The 25818-nt window shown below is 41.9% G+C and overlaps 1 protein-coding gene across 3 annotated transcripts; it reads left to right on the top strand.

The window, feature by feature from the left end:
* Nucleotides 1-24441, top strand: pcsk1nl (proprotein convertase subtilisin/kexin type 1 inhibitor, like). Of its 3 annotated transcripts, XR_013817259.1 has the most exons (5): nt 1-123; nt 12836-13323; nt 21251-21953; nt 23200-23503; nt 23641-24439. XR_013817259.1 is itself a non-coding variant. In XM_079826232.1 (3 exons), the coding sequence occupies exons 1-3, from the start codon at nt 46-48 to the stop codon at nt 21633-21635; spliced, it is 951 nt and encodes a 316-aa protein (XP_079682358.1). In that variant the 5' UTR covers nt 1-45; the 3' UTR covers nt 21636-22358. The 3 variants fall into 3 exon arrangements, 1 of the variants encoding a protein (XP_079682358.1); XR_013817258.1 differs by having other exon boundaries at nt 23200-24441; XM_079826232.1 differs by lacking the exons at nt 23200-23503; nt 23641-24439 and having other exon boundaries at nt 21251-22358.
* Nucleotides 24442-25818: the final 1377 nt, after the last annotated feature.

Here is a 25818-nt window from a genome sequence, read left to right as displayed (position 1 = left end):
AGCGCATCTCTTCACTACAGAGGCAGCTACATTCTCTCTTCCAGGATGTCGGGCCTTCTGACCAGCTCTGTTCTGCTTTTCCTCTCTCTGACGCTGTTCCAGATCCTCACACCAGAGGCAAAGGTAAACCAAACACTACATCAGACCCTCATCATGCGTGTTTGGTGAGACTGAATGCTTAACTCACTCGGATTTCTCTATAGCTACAAATTTAGCATGTTTTCTTTTTGCCTCTATGCAGATAGAATAAGGGTTTGCATTTGCTGGTAAATGTTGATTTCATTCTGTTTAAAGGGGACATCCCTGTTTTATGTCGCATATTTGTTTATGAATCATGCACATGGATGATTGTGAATATGAGAAAGTACACCAACGTGTTTTATATACGTTACTCTTAGCTGCGTGTTAATTTCTGCCGAACTGATGGAGATCACTCGAGCCAGATGGCGTGAAATAGGGCGTACAAATCATCATTGCCTGGCAACAACAGAGCACATATAAATCATGACTGAATTCTGGACATTTCTCTGAAAGGCTCTTGCAAACAACTAGAGATCACATTAAACATCGCATGCATTGTTTAATAACAGAGCTCTGTGTTGTTTTATGATGAGAGACGGCATTGGTTGTTGGTTGTCATTAACTAAAACTAGGTCTGTGATTTTAAACATCTATTGTTAGGGTTACAAGATTGAATTTTGATCCCTTTACAGTATTTATCATTAAAATGGCAGTCTGTTGTGAATTAAAGTAGCTGGTAGAGTTTGTTTTGCGCATCTGTTGCCGTCAGGGTTTCAGCACCACGGACAGCGTCTTCGCCGATTCAGAGCTGATTGTAAAAGCCAGAGATTTTGGGAATGTGTGAAGGATTATGGGCCGTATCTGAAGGACAACACAGGATCAAATCAATAGGGGAGGAAGCACAATCTCATTAGCAGAACAAACAACCCAAGCGGAGGAGGAACGCTGCCATGGCAACAGCTTTCAGAGAGCACACTCAGTCCTCACATCCATACTAGAGGTGTAACAGTACACAAAACTGACGGATCGGTACAGCAGTTTTACAAAATTGCTTTTTATTTATTTTTATTAAACAGTGGTTGAACAAATTGTGTCTGTCCTTAAATTAATTCAATTATAACTAAAAGTTTGTTAAAGATAAAGCTGTAAACTTTACTCGTTACTCACACATTACTATAATATTAAAGGACAGAGCCCAAACTATGAGCCTAAATTCAGCTGCTGTTTATGTTTAGATATAATAATCAACACTCAGATAACACACTGTGTGCAAACATGTAAACTTCACATAAGGCAGTTTTTGCATTAACTTCTAAATCTTAATTTTATATTTTCAGTTTGTAATTTGCATTTTAATTTTATTATGTGCTTTTATTATTTTTATTCGTTTCTGTTTCTATTTAGCTTTGTTTTTAGCTTCTATTTAGCTCAGTTTTAGTAATTGTTTTCAGTATTAATGTTAGTATTTATTTCAGTCAGTTGCCAAGGCAACATTCCTAATTAATGTGATTTTATTTTTATTAGTATGTTTTTTTATATTCATATTTAGCTTAATTTTAGTAATTATTATTAGTGTTAATTAGTGCTGTCAAATCGATTAAAGCACAATTAATCGCATCTAACAAAAAGGTTTGTAAATATATAATGTCTGTGTGCGTGAGCGTGTGTATATACATACATACAACACACACACACACACACACACACACAAACATACATACTAGGGATGCACCGATCCACATTTTTTCACTTCCGATCTGATCCCGATACCTGAATTTGGATATCGGCCGATACTATTCCGATACCAGAGCTGTGTTTGCTTTAATATTATCATTATCATTATTGTTGATTTTATATGATGCTGACATAAACTCCACTCAACAGGCAAGTATGATATGAACATAATAGTGACCCAAATTATCACGGTTATCAATTTATATTTGAAAATCAACAAACAAAAAATAAATCAAGCAGCTCTAAGCACTTTTTTAAGCTAGATTCTGTGGGATTTCCTTCCTTATAATGGCCGTCGTCAATGGTAACGCATAATGCATAAATCTCTAATATTATATCTGTAAATATATTCTCAAGCAATATTCTCATCAGTGTTCTATCAGCTATGACACATTTAAACCTAGCATTTTTTGTGTAAGAGCCCATACAGTATTCTAGTGAAATAAAGCATATATTTTCATATGATTTGATAGTTTATTTGATTAAATATCAAAAATCCAAAAGGTGTGCATCATACCTAACACCTAGATGAACACTTTACAGTCAGTTTTATGACTAAGTCATTCTCTTCAAATGCCATTTAAGTTAGAAATGTGTATAGCCTACCAATGTTGTATGTAACTTTAGAGACGGTCCCTAGATTCGCCAACGTCAAGCCAACCCAATGCCAGTCATATCAGATGCGCTGTGGTTCTGCTGTGTTTTGTTTGAAAAAAAATTCGGTGCTGAAATAGAACAAAAACTGTCAATCACTGTATGATGAGTGAATCTCCTGCGCGCATCGCACGTTTATCTCTGCTTTGAGTGTAGATTTCAGCGAAAGTGAGAGCCGCGCGCTCTGAACAAAACTACGCTAATCTGAACGCCTCTGATTATTATATTCATAAACTCAATATAAACACGTGTGATTGGTTATAATGCGCAACATGATTATAACAGATGGCTTTTGAGAAAACCATAATAAGTGCAAAGTGTCTTAAATGTCACCCTAGTCTTGTCTGCTTTTTTAAATGTTTGATTGCGTTCGTTGTGTTGTACGACGCGAGGGAGCTTCCACCTCTCTGAATTACGGTTTTGCAAACATTGTCTTTCTCTGCGGTGTTTCCAGTGTGACGTATTTCCACACAGCTAACATGTTGGCTAGCCACAATGCTGCTCAATGCTATCCTGCTGCAAACTGCGGAATGGATTTCCTGAGTGGGGCGTGTCTCATAACTCTGTGTCTCATTGAGCCGCGCCTCCGTTCAGGAAATCCATTCCATAGTTTGCAGCCAGCTAGCAGACAAGCCGGCGGGAATCACTTTTGGAAAGCGCAGACGTGGCTCATGGGTATCGGATTTCTCCGCAGGTTGGATCGGGAAAATCCGATACGTGAATTAAGCTGGTATCGGTACCGATACCGATACTGGATCAGATCGGCCCCATCCCTAATACATACATTTACAAACTTGTGTCAGATGTGATTAATCACTTTGACAGCACTAGTATTAATAATTGTAACGTTACTGCTCTGAGACACAAAGGCTGAGAATCAAAACGCAGCTTTATTAAAGGATAATCCACAATCGTAGTCATGAAACTGGCAAAAGGTCATACACATGCAAGCAATCAAGACAGGAGAGCCAGGAGAGCCAGGAGAGCCAGGAGAGCCAGGCAAACGGGTAATCCACGGAACAGGCGAGTTATCAAAAACCAAGAGGCGAGAAACCAGGGAAAACACTTAGAAATGCAGTAATACAACAAACAAGACTTCGCAGTGAATGACAGAGAGAACACTGTGTATATATAGGCAGAGGTGATGAGGTAATGAGACACCGGTGTAAGCAGTGAGTGCTAATGAGTCCAGGCAAAGGATTATGGGTAATGTAGTCTATGATAGAATGACAGGGGTTGGAGTGCCATCTGGTGGTGATCACTAGGGGTGTAAGAAAATATCGATACATGTGAATATCCCAATATTATGTTTGGCCATACTGTATCGAGTCTCAAAAACACTGTATCGATATTTATGTATTTACATCCAAGATTTGCGTCTTGGGTTTAAACCACAGACTGTATAAAACCCAACCGCTAGATGGCAGTGTTACCTAACGTAAACTGACGTGCAGACGGAGAAGCGTGAGATGAAGGTGCGTGTGTTTGTGTTTGTATTAGCAAACCCAGCTCACAAGACGATATAATTATTCCGCTCCCGCGGTCTTTGGCTTCAGATATAAAGAAGCCACTAAGGAAATCGACAAGAGTCATTTTGTTTGCAAAATAGGCCAAGTTAAAATCCAATACTCGGGAAACGCGTTGAATCTGAGAGCTCGCTTAACATCCGACGTCATCCGCGCTGCAGAGAAGCGTTTCGATAGAATACAGCACGTTTTCCTCTAAATAAACACACAACAGAATTGGCAGCAGAACGGAAGCATCTGATCATAGTGATGTGGATGTGGATGCACCAGCTCTGCAGTTCAGTACTTTAAATAGCACGTTATACAATAATAGATTGCTTTAAAAGCAAACAACTTTACAGTATTAAAAATAAAACAAACAGTCATTCAGTCATGGAATGGACTATGCACTTTCTGTTGTTAAATAGTTTCGAAATTAAAAACCGCTATACTTTGAATCTTTAAAACATATACACAAAGAATCCTGCACTTTACTATTTCCCTTTACTTAGATTGCACAAAATAGTGATTAGTGATATAAATTATACTGTATTAATTAAATAAAATAGTTACTTGTCAGGTTATACACATGGTTGTGTTCTTTATTCTTTTAAATTAGATCTCTCAACAAAAAAAATATCGCAATATATTGCCTCTTACAATATCGCAATATATAACAATATATCGTATCGTAACCCCTGTATCGTGATACGTATCGTAGCAATACACAGCCCTAGTGATCACGGGCACACACACTGGTGAATTGTGACAACAATAATAGTATTTTTTACATTTCTAATTATAATGTTATTTTATTTAAATTACTGAAAACTAATTTTAGTTTTAGTTAACAATAACAACACTGATTGGGTTACACTTAAACTGTTAATGTACTGTAAAATGTTTTAATGTAAACATTGTGTTTACACTAGTGGTGGGCCGTTATCGGCGTTAAGATGCTGCGTTAACGTGAGACTCTTATCGGGCGATAAAAAAATTGCGCGGGGTTAAGTCTACTAATTCCCACAGATTTTGCGCTCGCATATGAAGTGCACACACACATACCGCAATAAAGCCGCCTCTGACATACAAATGCAAAAATGAGCTCCTTTTTCCAGCTTATTAATGGTCAAATACACTCAAAAATGTCTCAATGCCCATCTTGGTGAGTTTTAACGTAAACACAGTCGTAATCAGCTCACAGGAACAGTGTTTGGAATCCATGCGTGCGTCAGGTCTTAAAGGGACAGAAGTTATTTATTATTCAAATTACAAAAAGACAAACGATCACTTACGAGCACACATATTCTGAATGCCTTCGGCAGAATTCAAATGAGCCATTTTAATCTAGATTAATTCCAACATTACGGTGAGATTAATCTAGATTAAAAAAAATGTATCTATGCCCACCACTAGTTTACACCATTATTATTCATCTCCAGCACGTTTTACAATGACACGCAACTGTAAAGTTTAACTCGCAGAGGATGTTTGTAACTTCTCAGATAGTTGTTCATGTTATAAATCTTTCCATTGGCGCAGTAATGCGGAGTAGAGCAGATGGTTAGGAACCGGAGGACATCAACACCACTTCAACTCATGATATGATCAAGACCTTCCCACCACCCACACACACACACACACACACACACACACACACACACACCGTACGTCACACAAGATTGTACGTCCGGGGCGCGACAGACGTCATAATGCGCTAGAGTGAGTCATTAAATTAACTCAGAGGAACCCAGTTCCTTTAGTTTCATACGCAACTATCCGCCTCATTTATTATGAATCATAACAGCCCTGAAATCCCACACAAAGCTCAGACTGAAGAAGTGACTCAACACAGAAACATTTCATTTCTCATTCTGGCGATGCAGAATATGATGTACAATAACACAAATCTTGCACAGAGGGTAGTTTTTGAACACCACTGCACTCACTTTGCCCTTTAAAATAATTGCGGTGAAGACAATGTCATGACTCAGCTCTCCGTTTATAACCTCAGGCTTGAGCTGGCCTGTTCAGTGGCTATGAGAAACACATTCAAGGCTCCCTAGACCATAAATCACTGCTGAGACGCAGGTCTCCCATCAGTAATGGTGGACATTGATCATCAGAGCCAGTGGCAGAACTACTATCCTCTGAAGAGGAGCTGGTTACTCACACTGTCAGAATGTGCTTGCTATGCACAGTGATTTCTGCTTCCTGCAAAGCATCTTTCTTTTCCTCTCAATAGTGTGCTTGACTCATGGAGACGAGGTGTGAGGATGAGAACAGATGAGAGGAGAGGAAAACGTGCTTACTAATGCTTCCTCTGAATGAAATGTGGCCAACTGTGTCGAATGCATGAATGATTAGTATGTAAAGTGTCATATTGAAGTGGGAGGTTCTACAAATCTACCATAACATCTTCCCATCTTACTGACATTCGGCATTCAGTTTGTCTAATTGCTACGATTAAATTTCATAAAACAAGAAATGCAAAAAGTGCAGCAAGGGGTGTATGATTTCAGTCTTTTCCCGCTAAAACCTTTTAAAACAATGCAAATAGAGCATCTATAACCATTTGTAATCAATTCAATTTCATACCCAGACAAATATGCATCACAAACTTACCGTCATATACAGACCGTAAACATTTATACTATATGAATGGTACCATTCCATCATTGTTGCTATAGATGATGCAAGCGATTTCAGTCATTTTAACAGAAAATAGCAAATAGGCAAAGAGGCGGGACGTGGGCGGAGCTGAGGTGATGACTAACAGACAGCAGACAAACGGCAATCCACCTGTCACTCAAAGTGGCCACGCCCTTAATTATGCAGAGCTTTAAGGCTTTATATAATGTAAATGAATGAGTAATACAAAAATTCACCTCCTCACAGTCGTCATGAAGGGCAAAATTAGCCGTATAGACCAAAACCACAATTTGTCCCAGACTGTAAACATGTGTTCTTCTGCTGTAAAGTTGGGCATTTTAACATGAGCTCAATGAGATTCTGCAGAGGTGGACAGTGAGTACATTTACTTTATTATTTTTTCTGGAAACTTATGACTTTTACTTCACTACATTTGAAAGACAAATATCGTACTTTTTACTCCACTACATTTCTATCAAGGCCCTCGAAGTAGAAAGTCGTAGCCGCTTTGAAAGACAGTGGATGATTTGTTTTCTTCTTTAAAACGTGATTAGTTTTTTTTTTTTTTTGTAGACAGCCTATCAGTAATCACTCTTGTAGGATCACATGAAGTTCAATGATTTCCAAGTATTTTTTGAACACTATCAATTGATGGCAAAATAGAAGGCGGCAGTTCCCAGACGCAGTGCGTGCAAACATAGTCATACTTAAAAGTTAAAATTCAGAAGAGCAGACGTGGATAAGTCTGAAAGAGTGCACACAGAAAGCTGCCTCTCAGACGCCAGACCACAAGTACTGAATTTAAGTCTATTGAATCTACTAAAATTGTATTATAGTTAATTAAAACTAGACTAAAACTAAAACAATTCAGATGCCTAACATGTTATAGTCAAAAGACTGACTAAAACTAAATCACAATTTGCTGTCAAAATTAACATTGGTATGAAATATGGTTGGTCAAATTATTTTTATAGATTTACCCGCCAAGTCGCCATAGCCTTGTGGATAGAGCGCTAACGCATAGCTAACGTACGACAATGATGTTAGTTAGCATGCAAAAACGTAGTTGGGCTAATAATGTTAACTAAAGTCCTTTCAGAAATGTGTTTTACATAATCCTGTCAAATAAACACAATGTAGAAACCTTTCTTTTCTAGTATGATTTTAACTTTGATAAGAGCTTTGTAACTTTTAAGCAAGTATTTAAATGAGTTCAAGGTATGCTAGCATGTCAGATTGAGCATGACTGGCCTAAACCACCATGATGGAACAGCGTGCTTTCATACAACAATGCAACAATAATAAAATAATGCGTTTACGTTTACTTTTGATACTTAAGTACTTTTAAAAGCAAGTACCTCTGTACTTTTACTTAAGTAAAAATCTATCTTTACAACTTTCACTTGTAATGGAGTAATATTTAACCAGTAGTACTTTTACATTAACTCAAGTAATGGAGTTGTGTACTTTGTCCACCTCTGCTCTAGTGGCCAGTCCATGAACTGCAGTTTAAGTCACTTCCGTATTGGCTTCAAGATGACGCGATTTATTTTTAACGGAGGGAAAAACTCAATTTATAAACATACCATGTACAGACTAGGCCTTAGTAGTTACTGAGAACACGTTACACGCCACTGCTGAAATCCACCCGCATTTGCCGGTTGTTAATGTCAAGCCCTGCTAACAATAATTCAAATTATTTTAACGGAAACTGCCACAATGACTGAAATCGATTACAGCATCTTTAACCTATAATGTAATTTCACAAATCTACAAAACTCCGTCCACCAAAGACACATCAACTGTCAACGAAACTAATCTTGCAGTGACATACAGAGTAAAGTTAGACCACATTATAAACATAAACATTTATATATGAATGGAGAGCCCCATTCCATCTAAGTTACCATCGACTTACTATTACGCAGATTAACGTTAACTCCGTCCTCCGCTCCACCATTACTGGAAATCCATAGCCTCTGGCTGCGTCCAATAACTGGAAAAGGCTGCCTTCTGATGAAAACGAGACGATAACGAAATAAAAACCAGGTTTGGGTGAGAAAAACTATTACGAAAATCTACTGTCATTTTGGTCGACGAATAAAAACGAGAGGAAAATGTTAGGGAAGCGATCCAGTCAGAAGTTGAACTGATGTCCTGTGTAAATGATGAGCACATTTGAATTAGCCTTTCGCTGGCCATTGTCCAATCACACATCATAGCAACCGTTACTATGTGAGCAGGTCCGACAAACATTGCTCAGCATCATTACTAACGTTAGGCTATATACATACTAAACGCATAAATATTTCAGATGATTAAGTAAAGATACCATAATCACAAAGGTATAAATATTAACAAAACTAATTAACGACCGTGGGTAATGTTACTTAACCAATTTGAAGCAGTTGTAGAACTTTTTTTATAGGCTATATATAACCGAGAGAAATGTCCACACATCCTCTCCAGCAGCTTGAATGTTCCCCGTTTTCATGGCAACTCTCAACGGCCACCAGGACTTATACAGTTTTATAAAAGCTATTCATTATTTGTTGTAAAGTGTAAGAATCACCTCAGAAAAATAAATTGACGCCTAGGACATACGCTGTCAAGGTGAGATGGTGTAGCCAGCCTATGTCTGTGTCATTATTCCAACATTATGTTCATTACTTGTTATGAAATAAAAAAGTTTCATAACTCAGAAAAATGAAATTTCCTCTCTTCAACATTAGCCTGGTGTGAGCGCGGGCGCGTGCTCTTCAGTTGTGGAGGCGCGCGCGCTGTATAATCACATCACAGAAAGACGTTGGATCAGGTAACGTTATTTGAACAAAATGGCTACTCACAATAGACAATAATAGACCATACCATATGAAAGAAAACTTACCCGGCAGTGCAAGAGCATGACTGGTCCACAAGGCTGTGCTGGTTGCATTTAAGGTAATGTTACAGGTCATGGGGTTTCTCAGATTTTGCTTGAGACCATAAGCATTAGCCTCAATAGTCATGTCTCCTTCATTATATTTTGATAATATCCCTCCACTGCATACTGTAATCCCTTTTGCCGATCTGGAGATATTGCTCCAAAAAAGGTCATTGACACGCACGGTTATACCTACGTCATGGCAATCTATCGCGCTGGTCGTGTTTGACCATTTGTTCGTCCGACGCAACAGTAACTAAGGGGGGCGGGGCTTGGCGAACGGCGGGAAAACAGGGCGCTGTTGAGCTTCTACAGGCTCACGTGACAGCGCTTCAGAGCGGCTCAATCAATCAATAACACACATTTATGACAGGTTATTGTTTATGAACAAATGCTGAGGAATAATGACAATGTTTACTTTACGATGTTTATAAGGTAATATGTTTTAGACGGTTGTAACAAAGCATATTTTATCTCCCTCATCTGAACTGCAATAGTAAAGACATTTCAAAATAAGACATTTCAAAATAAGAGTCCCGGTGTATTTCGAGCTTGTTTTATATTTAAAAGTCACGCAATATATAAACGTTTTTGGTTACACAAACTGTATTTAATTTAATTTTCATTTAATTCATAGTCAGGAGGAAAGACTAGAACAGTATTTGACACATATTATTCAATTAAGTATCAGGGTTATAATTAGGGTGACCACCATCAAACAAACCAAATGTGGGACAATTACTAAGTTTGTGTGGGACAATGTGGGACATGTTACCGACACTAAAACATAACCTGAAACTGTTACACAATGTCTATCTATCTAACTTAATAAAAACATATGTATTCTGCCTTTCAGATGATAAAAATACTTTGTTCTTTAGTCCCTTCCAGAAAACACCATTACATCACAATGTAACATTTTACATGTCATTTAAATTCAACATCACTGAGCCCAAAGGCAGCAGGCATCAGATCTGACTGAACAAATAAAATATAAAGCAACATGAAATATTATATATTATACTTATATATTATATTATATGTTAAGAATATAACCAATTTACCGAATTATCCATTCGTTTTCTACATGGAACGAATCCGCTCCACATTTTGATTGACAGCCGTCACAACCTACTAGTGACCGTGTTTACTCCTTTCTTTTCAACCATTGGATAGGATTTTAATAACGGCTGTTGTTGTAGGCTATTTGTGAAAGGCGGGATGTTACGTCTGACGAAGCGCTGTTAAATATGTCTAGGTGAAAAACGATGCCGCAAAAAGAATAAATGAAATACTTTCTTAAAAAGGCAAAATAACGCATGCATGTTTTCTTAATATGATAATTAAAAACCAACAGACTGATGAAAATGCGGGACATTTTCTCAATATGTGACGTGCGGGACAAGGGGTGAAAATGCTGTGCGGTACAACGCAAAGCGGGACGGGTGGTCACCCTAGTTATAATAGTTAACTAAAACCATTTAAACATATTCATTACTTGAAATTAAAGAAAAAACTTAAACTTATTTGAAGCTTTAGCTTAACCTGATATACTAACTAAAACAGAAATCGAACATTATAAGAACTATATAGATGTTTTTAATAAACAAACAATAGAAAGTTGATTGAACTCTCTTTCCTGTATTTTTAATGTCAAAAACACAATTATGTCAAAATGGCAGTTTTGACTTATTCAAGTAGCAGTCGGTTATGCTTAAATGCTCAATTAATACATTACAATTTAACTAAACTCATTAGATTTCAGTCGACTAATTCTACTGTAGATGTAGTCGACTAAAATCTTATGATATTTAGTCGACTAAAACTAAAAACAATTCAGGTGACTAAAATATGACTAAAACTAAATGGCATTTTAGTCAAAGGCTATGACTAAAACTAAATAAAGCTGTCAAAATTAACATTGCTTCGGAGGACACATTTCAAGGAAGGAAGGCATCAAGGCACGTCCGAATCCAATGTTAGCTTCACTTCCTGTCTCCTGAGAGACCTTCATCTGATGGATTTTTGAAAGCGTCATAGATGCATCCTTCGCTGCCTTTGATATCCCACAATTCTGTGCGTTCCATTCAGTGACCGTTGAAAAAGAAAAATGGCGTCTGAAAGTTATGTTTGCAGGTCAGTTTGTGTGTAAATGTACGTTTTTGACAAACGTTTTCCACTTCCTTCTAGCGAGAAATATCTACTGTAGTAATTAAATATTGGCTTAGTTACCACAAAAGCTCGAGCTATTTTGCTGTTGATCATTAAACTGTTACGCTGCCTCAGAAGTCTGCCTTACCTTATTTTTTTACGGTCTTTTCTTACAAGTCAGTTGCCTAGGTTTCGGATGCAGTCTCTCTGCCTGTCGCACTTCTTGTTTCGAGGTTTCTCTTCATCTGTTGTCCTAATGTGATTTGTGATATCACACACACGTAAAACCCCCCAGCAGCCCCCCTGGATATACTGTAGCTTTACAAAAGATTTTTAAGAGTGCAATGCATGTAAATAAAGTGCTTTAACCCCTAGGAGTCTGAGCTGTTTTGGGGCCCTTTAGAAGTTTTGACATGCTCTGACATTTGTGCATTTTTCAGTTGCTTATAAACACATTAATGGCAAAAGTGTAATTACACTGTATTCAGCACAAACTGGGCTACCATAATATCTGAGCAACATGTATGTACATGCTTGTATTTTTGAGAGAATAATGTTTATGCATAATTTTTTTAATTAAGGCTTCAAAACACACAATCGATATGTGTTCACAAGCCCTTTGATTATTGGGAGTTTTTGCTTTACACTGATGTGAGAATCATTGAGCCTACTCATTCACATAAAACAATATATTCATTTACATTTTGTAAAACACTTTTTCTTTACTCAGGCCTTATGCGAGTAGGCAACTCATGAATAATAATGTGATCAGTCCTGAGAAACAAAGACCTGCATAATAATGAGCTGCATAATAAATGAGCATTAGGTAGGCCTACTAGATTTTAGGTTTACTAGATAAGTACAGTAACAGTGAAAAAAAATAGTTTTTTGGGGGGGAAATCTAAATGTTAAATTATCTGCCAAAAAAGACACAAGATTTCAAATGTTTTTGAAAGAAGAGCTAAAAAAAAAAGTACAATTGTGACAATTGGTAATGATGAATGTTATAAGTAAAATATTTGGGATTTAAAACAACATAATGCAATGCAATTATGATTTCAAATATTATCTGGTGACTTTAGGTTGATCGGGACACTTTTTCCCAGTCATTTCAATGGCAAATATTTGGAATACATGGAAACGGGAGACATTTTTGACCAATCATCTGCTGTATTTCTCTTCCTCTGTTTCTCAGCCTCTCTCTGCCATGCGTCTCAGAAGAGACCTGCGTGATTCAGGGCCCTACGAGGGCCAGATGATGTCTTATCCCGTCGCCGACTTCAAGAGTCGGAGCAATGATCTCTACTACCAACCAGAGGTCCTGAGAGCTCAAGGTCTAGGACAGGCCCTCCAGCGATTGGTGGAGAACGATCAGAGGCGGGAGCAGGAAGCAGCTTATCTGGCATCAATGCTGCGTCTCCTTAACGAAGCGCAGAACAACGGACAGGGCAAACCTGAGGAAGATGAGGAGGAGGAGGGCGATTTCCAGGGGCCGTACCCACCGGACTACGATGAGACCGAGCAGGCCGTGAGCATGGCCAAGCCCCAGGGCATTCTGGATCCTCAGCTTACTCAGGCTCTACTCAACCGCTACAAGCAGGAGAGGCTGATGCAGGCTGGACTCGCTCCCACAACCAACAGGATTCCAGAGAGAGAGCAGGACAAAGACCAGGAGATGCTCAGGTAACGGAAACGTCTCAGGTTACTTGCGTAACCTATGTTCTCTGAGTAGGGAACGAGACGCTGCGTCACTTTAATGACGTAATGGGACGCCCTCTGGGTGTGCCGATTGTCTGAAGCCCTTATAGAATCACGCCAATTGATTGGCTGATGGCGCGCACGTCGCCCCACCTGACGTAGTCACCTATATTAGCGCTCGCGCGCGCCATCTGCTCCTCAGATTTCTCTGCCGAAAAGGAAAGCCTGTCGGCAGTGCGAAGAGCTTGGCAGCGTACGCAGCGTCTCGTTCCCTACTCAGAGAACATAGGTTACGCAAGTAACCTGAGACGTTCTCTTTCATAGGTTCACTCGACGCTGCGTCACTTTAATGACGTAATGGGAACGATATACCAAACACGCCAAGCTAAAGCGCTGCCGTATCTGGCTCAAAGAACACCAGATAACCTACATGACTAGGTTAAGCAGACAGGACATGCGAACCCGGAGCCATGTCGAGATCCAAACTATAGAATCTCACAAAAGTGTGCGGAGAGGACCAACCTGCCGCCACACAAATGTCTTCCAAAAGAGCCCCTCTAAAAAGTGCTTGAGAGGAAGCCACACCTCTGGTAGAATGCGCTCTAATATCAAGAGGTGAAGGTAAACCACGCACCTCATAAGCTAAGGAAATAGCCTCTGTCACCCAATGGGAAACCCTTTGCTTCGAAGCGGCAAGCCCGCGGCGGCCAGCACCGAAGCATACCAACAGCTGGTTAGATTTCCTCCAGCTGTCTGAACGGTCAACATAACACTTCAACGCTCGAACTGGGCAGAGCAAATGAAGTTTCTCGTCTTCCTCCGAGTCAAACGGAGGGGGGTGAAAGGAGTGAAGAGTAATAACCTGAGAGCGAAATGACGTGGACAAAACTTTGGGCACATAACCTGGCCTAGGTCTTAAGGTAACCTTGACTAAGCCAGGGGCAAAATCCATACAGGTCCCACTAACAGAGAGAGCCTGTAGATCGCCCACTCGTTTCAAAGAAGATAGAGCTAACAAAAGAGCAACTTTGAGAGTCAGAATTCGCTCAGGAGCTGACTCCAAAGGCTCAAATGGAGCCAAAGTTAGCCCTTCAAGGACCACGGAGAGGTCCCAAGAGGGAATACCAGGGGAGCGTGCCGGTCTCAGGCGCCTAACCCCTCGCATGAAAGATGAAACCAGTCTATGCTTGCCTAGCGGGATTTCGTCCGACTCCCTACCGGCAGCTATAGCTGCGACATAGACCCGAAGGGTGGTGGCCGCTGCTCCAGCAGCAAATTTCTCCTGCAGGAACTCCAGAACTGAACCAACCGGGCAGTTAACTGGATCCGCTGCATGAGTCGAGCACCACGACTCAAAGACCCTCCACTTGGAGGAATAGAGCTTCCTTGTGGAGGGGGCTCTCGCATTAGCAATGATCTCCTGAACGTCTGCAGAAAGACCAGCGTTTAGTATCGTTGGCCCTTGATGGGCCATACCCACAACTTCCAAATCTCCGGGTGAGGGTGCCAAATCCTGCCCTGAAGTTGTGTCAAAAGGTCCTTCCTGACCGGTATCTCCCATGGGGAGGAGTCCAGGAGGAGAACCATCTCCGAGAACCAAGTCTGGGATGGCCAGTGTGGAGCCACCAGCAGGAGGCTGGCCCCACTCTCCCTTACTCTGTACAGAACCGCCGGAATCAGTTTGATGGGCGGGAACGCATAGAGTTTCAGATTGGGCCATGGATGCGCGAACGCATCTATCCCCAACGGGGCCGGAGAGCTCAGAGAAAACCAGAGCCGACACTGGGACGACTCCTTCGAGGCAAAGAGGTCCACTTCCGCTTTCCCGAACATCTCCCAAATCTGTGACACAGTTTGAGGGTTCAGCATCCATTCCCCTGACCGGAGCTTCTGTCTCGACAGATAATCTGCAGCGAGGTTCAAGACTCCGGGTACATGGACTGCTCTCAGGGACAAAAACTTGTCCTGAGACCACAGGAGGAGTCGGCGCGCATGCCTGTCCAGGGTGCGCGACCGTGATCCTCCCTGGCGATTTACGTGAGACACCACTGCCATATTGTCGGTCCTGACAATGACATGATGCCCCCTGAGTGAGGGGAGAAAATGCTGAAGGGCCAGGGATACCGCTCTCAACTCCAGGCAATTTATGTGCCAGGAGAGAACTTCCCCCTCCCAGATCCCCATAGCTGGTCTGCCCTCGAATACCGCACCCCAGCCGGTAAGAGAGGCGTCCGTCGTAACCATTTGGCGACGGAAAACAGCCCCCATCTTGACCCCTTTCTGAAGAAAAAGAGGGTCCCGCCACATTGATAGGGCACGAAAGCAGCCGCGTGACACCTTCAATAGGCGAAGGGCCGATCCTGTTGACCGAGCCCCTGAGCGTTTCATCCACCAGAGGAAGGGCCTCATATGGAGCAGTCCCAGGGGAAGCACCGGGGAAGCTGCGGCCATGAGACCCAGGAGCCTGCGACACGTACCCACAGAAACATGATGGCCTAGCCTGAAGCGGACCAAGCATGTTGTGATACTGGAAATCCGAGCAGGGGCCAAACGGGCCTGCATCGGAACGGAGTCCAGACGAACACCTAAGAAGGTGGTCTGCTGAGCCGGAGTAAGAACGCTCTTGTCTGTGTTCACTCTCAAGCCAAGAGATTGAACGTGTCGAAGAACGACATCTCTGTGATGACAGGCTAACTCCCTGGAGTGGGCCAAAATGAGCCAGTCGTCCAGGTAATTGAGAATACGGATGCCCTGGAGCCTCAGCGGGGCCAGAGCAGCATCCATACACTTCGTGAACGTCCTTGGTGCCAGGGCAAGGCCGAAGGGAAGGACTTTGTATTGATAAGCCTTCCCTTTGAAGGCGAACCTGAGAAACTTCCTGTGTCGTCTGACAACCTGAATATGGAAGTAAGCATCTCTCAGGTCTATAGTGACAAACCAGTCCTCCGCACGTATCTGAGACAAGATAGTCTTTAGCGTTAGCATCTTGAACTTCCCTTTGTAGAGGGCGAAGTTCAGGCGGCGGAGGTCCAGGATGGGACGCAGACCGCCGTCTTTCTTCGGAACAAGGAAATAACGGCTGAAGAAGCCACATTTCTCTTCTGTTGCCGGAACTTCCTCTATTGCCCCCTTTAGGAGGAGAGAAGAGAGCTCTTGTTGTAGCACAGAAGCCTGAGAGGCGCTGTTTACTACCGTCTGAGCGACCCCGTCGAAGCGAGGAGGGTTGCGACAGAACTGAAGCGTGTAGCCTGACTGAATCGTGCGGAGGACCCAGGATGATATCCCTGGCAAAAGTTTCCACTCGAGGAGGAAATTTGACAAAGTGGGAGGTATGATGAGGTGCGGTGGACATACCTGAGTTGGGGTGTCGAGCTGGACCTCTGAGGGGGGTGTGGCCATCCGCAGAGGAGAGCACGTGGCGTCCTGGCGCGGAGTAGGCAGTGGAAGGCTGGGCCGCTCTGGTTCCCGGAGAAGACCGGATGTGTCTCCGTCTGGACGAGCGGCGGATGGTGAGCCAATCAGACGTGAGGGGAGAAAGCAGAGAGCGTCTCCTTCCTCCAGCGCCGGAAAAGGCGAGGATATATTCGGTTCTGTATTCCGAAGCGCGCTGGGCGGCGGAAATGACAGAGCTGGATAGGGAGAGCTGGTGGGGGGCGGGCAGAAACGCTTGCGCGGTCTGACCCAGCCCCGGTCGTGAACTGCAGCTCCCCTTTTTCTGACCGGAGGGTCAGGAGCGACTCGAAGTGGCCGAAGCAGAAGGTTTGCTGGGCCGCTTTGGGTCGATGCGTTTGTGAGGACGTTGACGGGGAAATGGACGACCGCGAGCTCCCCAGACCGTGGTGGGTGGAGGATAACTCTGGTCGCTCCTCCGGGCGGTAAACTCTCTTTTGAAAGAGGGGCGATCTCTGGACTGAGAGGGGGAGGGGGAAGGAGCGTCCCTCGCTCTCCTCGGCATGAACTGCTTAAGAGCGGCAGACTGGGATTTTGCAGATCTAAACTTCTCAACCACAGTGTTAACCGCCTCCCCAAACAATCCTGACTGGGAAATCGGAGCGTCCATAAGGAAAACTTTCTCCTTATCGCGAATCTCAGTGAGATTAAGCCATAAGTGGCGCTCCGCCGCCACCGCGCCCGCCATAGAGCGCCCTACAGCGCGAGCTGTGTGTTTAGTTGCTCGTAACGCCAAATCCGTGGCTTTACGAAGCTCCTTTACAGCTTCCGGCGTCAAACCGGTGCCCTCGTCCATTTCCTTCAGTACATCCGCCTGATATGCCTGGAGAATGGCCATAGTATGAAGGGCCATGCCAGCCTGACCAGCCGCCATGTAGGATTTTCCAATCAGGGCAGAAGTGGTCCTGCACGGCTTAGTGGGAAGAAGGGGGCGGGACTTCCATGAGGGAGCTGAAGATGGCGCGAGGTGAGTGGCCAGCGTGTCCTCAACCGCGGGAATAGCGGAATAGCCCTGTTCCTCAAAACCCACGAGGTTAGTGAAATCAGCGGCTGCCGCGTTAGTTAGGCGGGCTGAGAACGGCTGCTTCCAGGATCTAGAAATCTCACTGTGTAGATCACTGAAAAATGGTAGCTTCCTCCGCGGAGGCCTAGAATTAGGGCCGCTGAGGAATCTCTCATCCAACCGAGAAGATTGAGCTTCGCGGGGTTCATCCGGCCACTCGATCGCGAGCTTCTGTGTAGCGCGCGCGAGTACATCCACGAGCTCGTCATACGCCGCTGATGGCCGCGCTTCCTGGCCGCTTGGCGGGAGAGCGTCGTCAGTATTTGCAGCACCGAAATCCTCGGAGTCGGATGCTGCAGTGAAAATGACATCCTCCAGTCCGAAGGAAACCGCATCGCGTGCCTCCGGGCTGGGACAGAGATAATCGTGCGAGTATTCCACAGGCGGAGTCCCGCGCACATGCTCGGGGGAGAGAGGGAGAGAAAGGGCGAGGCCCGTCTGCTCGCACTCCACATCCTCGAGCTCTACATCCGAACCCCAGGTCGCGGATCCAAGAGAGGCCTGCGCGGCCTCGGGAGCGCGACGGGGAAAAACGGATGACTCCCTCTCAAAAACCGCGAGCCTCGAGCGGAGGGTTTTGAGAAGGAGGTTATCGCAGTATTTACAGTTAGAGAACCCCTGAACCGCGTCGCGTGCGTGTGGAAATCCCAGACATTTAACACACTTACTGTGGGGATCGTCGATCGCGATGAAGCGAGTGCACGGCGGTGGGCAACGTCGGAATTCCATAGCACTTCACCACAAGGAGAACAAAGTTCCACAATCCGCGGTCGCTGAAGTGCTGAGGTAAATATCGACTGTTTTTGGGCCAGAAAAATCGATAACCGAAGGGCATGAAATGGCCGCTTCGTGAAGGCAGAGAAATCTGAGGAGCAGATGGCGCGCGCGAGCGCTAATATAGGTGACTACGTCAGGTGGGGCGACGTGCGCGCCATCAGCCAATCAATTGGCGTGATTCTATAAGGGCTTCAGACAATCGGCACACCCAGAGGGCGTCCCATTACGTCATTAAAGTGACGCAGCGTCGAGTGAACCTATGAAAGAGAACATGCGGATCAAAAGCAAACCAATGCCTCAGAGTCAGGGAGAGATAGATGGATGATAGAAAGATGAAAGAGATAGATGGATGGATGGATGGATGGATGGATGATAGAAAGATGAAAGAGATAGATGGATGGATGGATGGATGATAGATAGAAGAAAGAGATGGATGGATGGATGATAGAAAGATGAAAGAGATGGATGGATGGATGATAGATAGAAGAAAGAGATGGATGGATGGATGATAGAAAGATGAAAGAGATGGATGGATGGTAGATAGATAGAAGAAAGAGATGGATGGATGGTAGATAGATAGATAGATAGAAGAAAGAGATGGATGGATGGATGATAGAAAGATGAAAGAGATGGATGGATGGATGATAGAAAGATGAAAGAGATGGATGGATGGATGATAGATAGAAGAAAGAGATGGATGGATGGTAGATAGATAGATAGATAGATAGATAGAAGAAAGAGATGGATGGATGGTAGATAGAGAGATGAAAGAGATGGATGGATGGTAGATGGATAGAAGAAAGAGATGGATGGATGGTAGATAGATAGATGAAAGAGATGGATGGATGGATGGTAGATAGAGAGATGAAAGAGATGGATGGATGGTAGATGGATAGAAGAAAGAGAAGGATGGATGGTAGATAGAAAGATGAAAGAGATGGATGGATGGTAGATAGATAGATGAAAGAGATGGATGGATGGATGGATGGATGGATGGATGGTAGATAGATAGATAGATAGATAGATAGATAGATAGATAGATAGATAGATAGATAGATAGATAGATAGATAGATAGATAGATAGATAGATAGATAGATAGATAGATAGATAGGATGGATGGATGGATGGATGGATGGATGGATGGATGGATGGATGGATGAAAGAGATGGATGGATGGATGGATGGATGGATGAAAGAGATGGATGGATGGGTGGATGGATGGATGGATGGATGGATGGATGAAAGAGATGGATGGATGGATGGATGGATGGATGGATGGATGGATGGATGGATGGATGGATGGATGGATGGATGGATGGATGAAAGAGATGGATGGATGGATGGATGGATGGATGGATGAAAGAGATGGATGGATGGATGAAAGAGATGGATGGATGGATGAAAGAGATGGATGGATGGATGGATGGATGGATGGATGGATGGATGAAAGAGATGGATGAAAGAGATGGATGGATGGATGGATGGATGAAAGAGATGGATGGATGGATGGATGGATGGATGGATGGATGGATGAAAGAGATGGATGGATGGATGGATGGATGGATGGATGGATGAAAGAGATGGATGGATGGATGATAGAAAGATGAAAGAGATGGATGGATGGTAGATAGATAGAAGAAAGAGATGGATGGATGGTAGATAGAAAGATGAAAGAGATGGATGGATGGATGATAGAAAGATGAAAGAGATGGATGGATGGTAGATAGATAGAAGAAAGAGATGGATGGATGGTAGATAGATAGAAGAAAGAGATGGGTGGATGGATGGTAGATAGAAAGATGAAAGAGATGGATGGTAGATAGATAGATAGAAGAAAGAGATGGATGGATGGTAGATAGAAAGATGAAAGAGATGGATGGATGGTAGATAGATAGATGAAAGAGATGGATGGATGGATGGTAGATAGAGAGATGAAAGAGATGGATGGATGGATGGATGAAAGAGATGGATGGATGGATGGATGGATGGATGAAAGAGATGGATGGATGGATGGATGAAAGAGATGGATGGATGGATGGAAGAGATGGATGGATGGATGGATGGATGGATGGATGGATGGATGAAAGAGATGGATGGATAAAAGAGATGGATGGATGGATGGATGAAAGAGATGGATGGATGGATGGATGAAAGAGATGGATGGATAAAAGAGATGGATGGATGGATGAAAGAGATGGATGGATGGATGAAAGAGATGGATGGATGGATGGATGGATGGATGAAAGAGATGGATGGATGAAAGAGATAGATAGATAGATAGATAGATAGATAGATAGATAGATAGATAGATAGATAGATAGATAGATAGATAGATAGATAGATAGATAGATAGATAGATAGATAGATAGATAGATAGATAGATTTTAATGTGAAAATATAAAAATAAAAACTAATTCAAAATATTAATAAAAACTATAATTGTATATAAATTATACTAAAATAACAGCCAAAGCAATTTATTATTTGATTTACAAAAAAAAAACATTTTTGGAAGAGCATGCACAGATGATTTTGTCCATATGTTGATTTCCTGTGCGCGTTAAGCAAACACTCGTCAGTGTGTGTGTGTGTGTGTGTGTGTGTGTGTGTGTGTTATGAAGGTATCTCGTGGAGAAGATCCTCTCCGGCTTGGCATCGGGTGGCAATCAGGGAAACCAGCGCGCTAAACGGGACCTGAGCGTGGGCGTGGCCAGCATGGAGCGATCCGGAGGCCCCGCCCTCAAACGCTCCCGCCGCTCGCTAGACTCCGCCCCTGGCCCCTCCCCCCAGGCGGAGTCACTGCTGAGGGTGAAGAGGCTCGACGACGACCTCGACGACGGCATCATCTCAGGCCAGAGCAGCAGAACGCCACACGCCGGCCTGCAGAGGATGAAGCGCATAGACACTGACCTGCCGCCGCCCAAAAAAACCAGCCGCAAGCGCAGGGCCCTGACCTATGACCCCGCCCTGATCGCACAGCACATCCTGCAGTTCCTGCCAGCCTGAGGAGGGCAAGGGAAATCTAGACAGAGCGAGAGTTTCACTTGCCTCAGATACGCCAGCATTCATTATCATCTGCCTAAATCTAATCTAATCCGGCCTGCTTGCCAAGGCCCTCTGATATGATGCTACTCTGTTTCGATGTTATTCTATAATAAATTCCACACACATAACCGCTTATGGAATATGCTTTTTGTTTTTCCTGCCACATTGTACAGGCGTTTTAACACTGACAGATCCGGCCGCTGGTCCCACAGATCGACCGGGTCATGCAAGAGTGCGTTTAGGCCACAGATTAAAGGAGCGTTTGCTGGCTCTGCTCTCGTCATATCCATATATCCTCATAAATCCGAGCTTTCCTACAGCCGTCAGTGTGTGTGTGGAGAACCTCCTTCCCTCATTTCAGATCGTAAGCGAAGCAATTGTGATGATTTTGAACCGAACTGCAGCTCTATATGGAAAATTAACTCGATTACAGGTTGCAGAATATTTCCCTTAATATGAACATACATTAGCGTATTAAACCATAGTAGGCCGTTGATAATACACATTGTGGAATTGAGTTTACATACACTACCATTCAAAAGTTTGGGGTTTATTTTTTTTAATTTATCTATGTTTTGGTTAAGAAATTAATAATTGTATTCAGCAAGGATGCGTTGAATTCGTCAAAAGAGACGAATTTCTATTTCAAGTAAATGCTGTTCTTATGAATTTCTTGTTTCTTGAGCACCAAATCAGCATATTAAGATTTCTTAAAGGGATAGTTCACCCTGAAATGAAAATAAACTCATCTTTTATTCGCCCTGCTGTTGTTCTAATGCCCCGTGTCCTTCAATCTTTTTCGGACCTCATGAGCATAAATGTTAAAAGCGTCCTGCACGCACGCCTCCATATAATGACAGTGAAAGGGCGATCAGGCTAAAACTACACGAAAATTACACAAAAATATAACGCAATGATAAAGTGAGACATGCGGCGTATATGGAAAGTGTTCAGGAGGCATAACTATAAGAAACCGTATCATTCAGTCAAAACCACTGAGCTCGGCGTGCGTTCCTGTGAGTGTGTGTCACTCACGCACTGTTGTCATGGCAACCGGTACACAAAATTTACTTCAGGAGGTTTACCTTATTATTAGTATCATTGCTTATTATTTACCTTATAGAAGAGACAAGAGTTTGTTTCTACTGAGCCTGATTTCTCAAAATGGTGCGTGTGTGTGCTTATCGTGGTTGCCATGACAACAGTACGTGAGCGGCTGCTGATGGCTCACACACACACACACTCACAGGAACGCACACCGAGTAACGGCCGAGCTCAGTGTTTTGACTGAATGATACGGTTTCTTATAGTTATGCCTCCTGAACACTTTCCATATACGCCGCATGTCTCACTTCATCATTGCGTGATATTTTTGTGTAATTTTCGTGTAGTTTTAGCCTGATCGCCGTTCACTGTCATTATATGGAGGCGTGCGTGCAGGACGCTTTTAACATTTCTGCTTTTGAGGTCTGAAAAAGAGAAGGACACGGGGCATTAGAACAACAGCAGGGTTTTTTCATTTCAGGGTGAACTATCCCTTTAAGAAATCACATGAAATAAACCATATTCCACATTATTAAATATATCAAAAATATGTCATGTTGTATATTTCATGTGTATTTATCATGTGTAACAATACAACGTATTAAAACAAACAAAAATAGTATTTTTAAATTGTAATCATATTTAACATTAGTTTTTACTGTATTTTTAATCAAATAACCGTATATTTCACATCAATACATATATCATAAATATATAACGTTGTATATTTCACATGAAATATATAATGTGTAAAAATACAACATAAAAAAAAATATTTTTAAATTGTAATGATATTTAACAATATTAGTTTTTACTGTATATTTGATCAAATAACTGCATATTCCACATTAATAAATATATCGAAAATATATGATGTTGTATATTTCATATTGTGTAAAAATACGACATTAAAACAAAAAAGTCATTTTAAATTGTAATGATATTTAACAATATTAGTTTTTACTGTATATTTGATCAAATAACTGCATATTCCACATTAATAAATATATCGAAAATATATGATGTTGTATATTTCACATTGTGTAAAAATACGACATTAAAACAAAAGTCATTTTAAGTTGTAATGATATTTAACAATATTACCATTTTACTGTATTTTTTTTGATCACCAAACTTTTGAACAGAAGTGTAAGGGCCGAACAGAACCTGCTTCATCCAGTCAATTTAATTTCACAAATTAATTGAATTTATATTTACAGCAAATAACAGAGCAGTTGTGAGTTTTACACGCCTACTATCTGTGTGTTCTTTGAGAAATGACGTCTTTGTTTGAAAGAAATGGCCGAGAAGGAAAACTCTCAGAAATGTCTTTATTGCAGAAGATGGTACAGGTTTAAACAGCACAACACATCAGATCTTTATTCAGCACCACACCAGCTTAGGCGTTTCCTGTCCTCTCTTTCTCTGATTGGCTGTTAAAGTGGTGTGCCATCTTAATGTCATTTGCTTGATGAGATGTTGTTTGTCCTTGACTTGGCTTTGAAACACTCTGTACTAATCACTGTCCCAACTCCCTGCCCTCTGGGTTTGTAATCTGACTATTATGAATTTGTGAAGGAAATCGTGGCTCTGAGTATATAAATGCTTTTCGATATTCGTGCAGTCATAAAATCTTGTACAAAAATACATATCTCTGCACTGCAAGTTTTGTCAAACACCAAAAATCACTGTACGTGCTAATAAAGTGAATGTGAACACCTACAGTTTGTTTAGAAGTTTGCTTTGCTTTTAAACTACAAATGTGGATTAGAAATGATTTAACATTTAATGCATTGCTTAATAAAAGACAAGGACTTGATATGTATGCAAACGATGGGTGAAGACGATTTTCAATACATGCGATATTAAACGGACACGCCACTATTTTCAAAAATAGGCTAATTTTCCGACTCCTCTAGAGTTGAACTGTTGAGTTTTACCGTTTTCGAATCCATTCAGTCGATCTCCGGGTCTGGCGGTAGCACTTTTAGCATAGCTTAGCATAGATCATTGAATCTGATTAGACCGTTAGCATCTCGCTCAAAAAATGACCAAAGACTTTCAATATTTTTCCTATTTAAAACTTGACTCTTCTGTAGTTACATCGTGTACTAAGACCGACGGAAAATGAAAAGTTGTGATTTTCTAGGCTGATATGGCGAGGAACTATACTCTCATTCCTGCATAATAATATTTGAGATATATTATAATAATAATTCCAGACATAAAATATATAAATCTCTCATCTCAGGGGGATCATTCGAATATACTACCGGGTTTCCACTGATACAAAGCTTAAAGCTAATCGCTGAAGTAACCCTTTAAATACATTGTTTCAGTTGATAGGTTGAAGTTTATAATATAATAAATTGATTATTCCAGTATAAATGGTTTTTGATGTATTGCTAAAAAGAGCAAAAACTGTCCCTGGTCTCCCCTACTACCACATTGTGTCATTTCCATGTGAAACGGCAAGAAAAGAAATGAGGGATGGGACTCGATTTCATCCATTATTTCTTGACTGGACTGTACAAAGTAAGTGGGCAGGAGGCCAGAAGCATGCTTTAAAGGGTTAGTTCACCCAAAAATGAAAATTCTGTCATTAATTACTTCCCCTCATGTCGTTGGACACCCGTCAGACCTCCGTTCATCTTCAGACACAAATGAAGATATTTTAGTGTAAATCTGATGCTCTGAAAGGCCTCCATTGGCTCAATGGCACTTTACACTCTCAAGACCCTTAAAAGGCACTAAAGACGTCGTTACAAAGTCCATCTCACTACAGCGGTTCTAAAATAACTTTATGAATCGACGACAATAGTTTTTGTGCGCAAAAAAACCCTAAATAACGACTTACATAGTGATGACAATTTCAAAACACAGCATCATGAAGCTTCAGAGCGTTATGAATCAGTGAGTCGTATCATGATTCGGATCGCGTGTCAAACTGCTGAAATTTGGCGATTCAAACCGCTGAATCGACTCACTGATTCATAACGCTTCGAAGCTTCATGATGCTGTGTTTTGAAATCGTCATCACTATATAAGTCGTTATTTAGGGTTTTTTTGCGCACAAAAACTATTCTCATGGCTTCATAAA

This window comes from Gobio gobio (genome assembly GCF_949357685.1).
Source record: "Gobio gobio genome assembly, chromosome: 10".
Classification (NCBI taxonomy): domain Eukaryota; kingdom Metazoa; phylum Chordata; class Actinopteri; order Cypriniformes; family Gobionidae; genus Gobio; species Gobio gobio.
The sequence above is the reverse complement of the archived record's forward strand: the minus strand, read 5'-3'. Positions and strand labels throughout refer to the sequence as shown.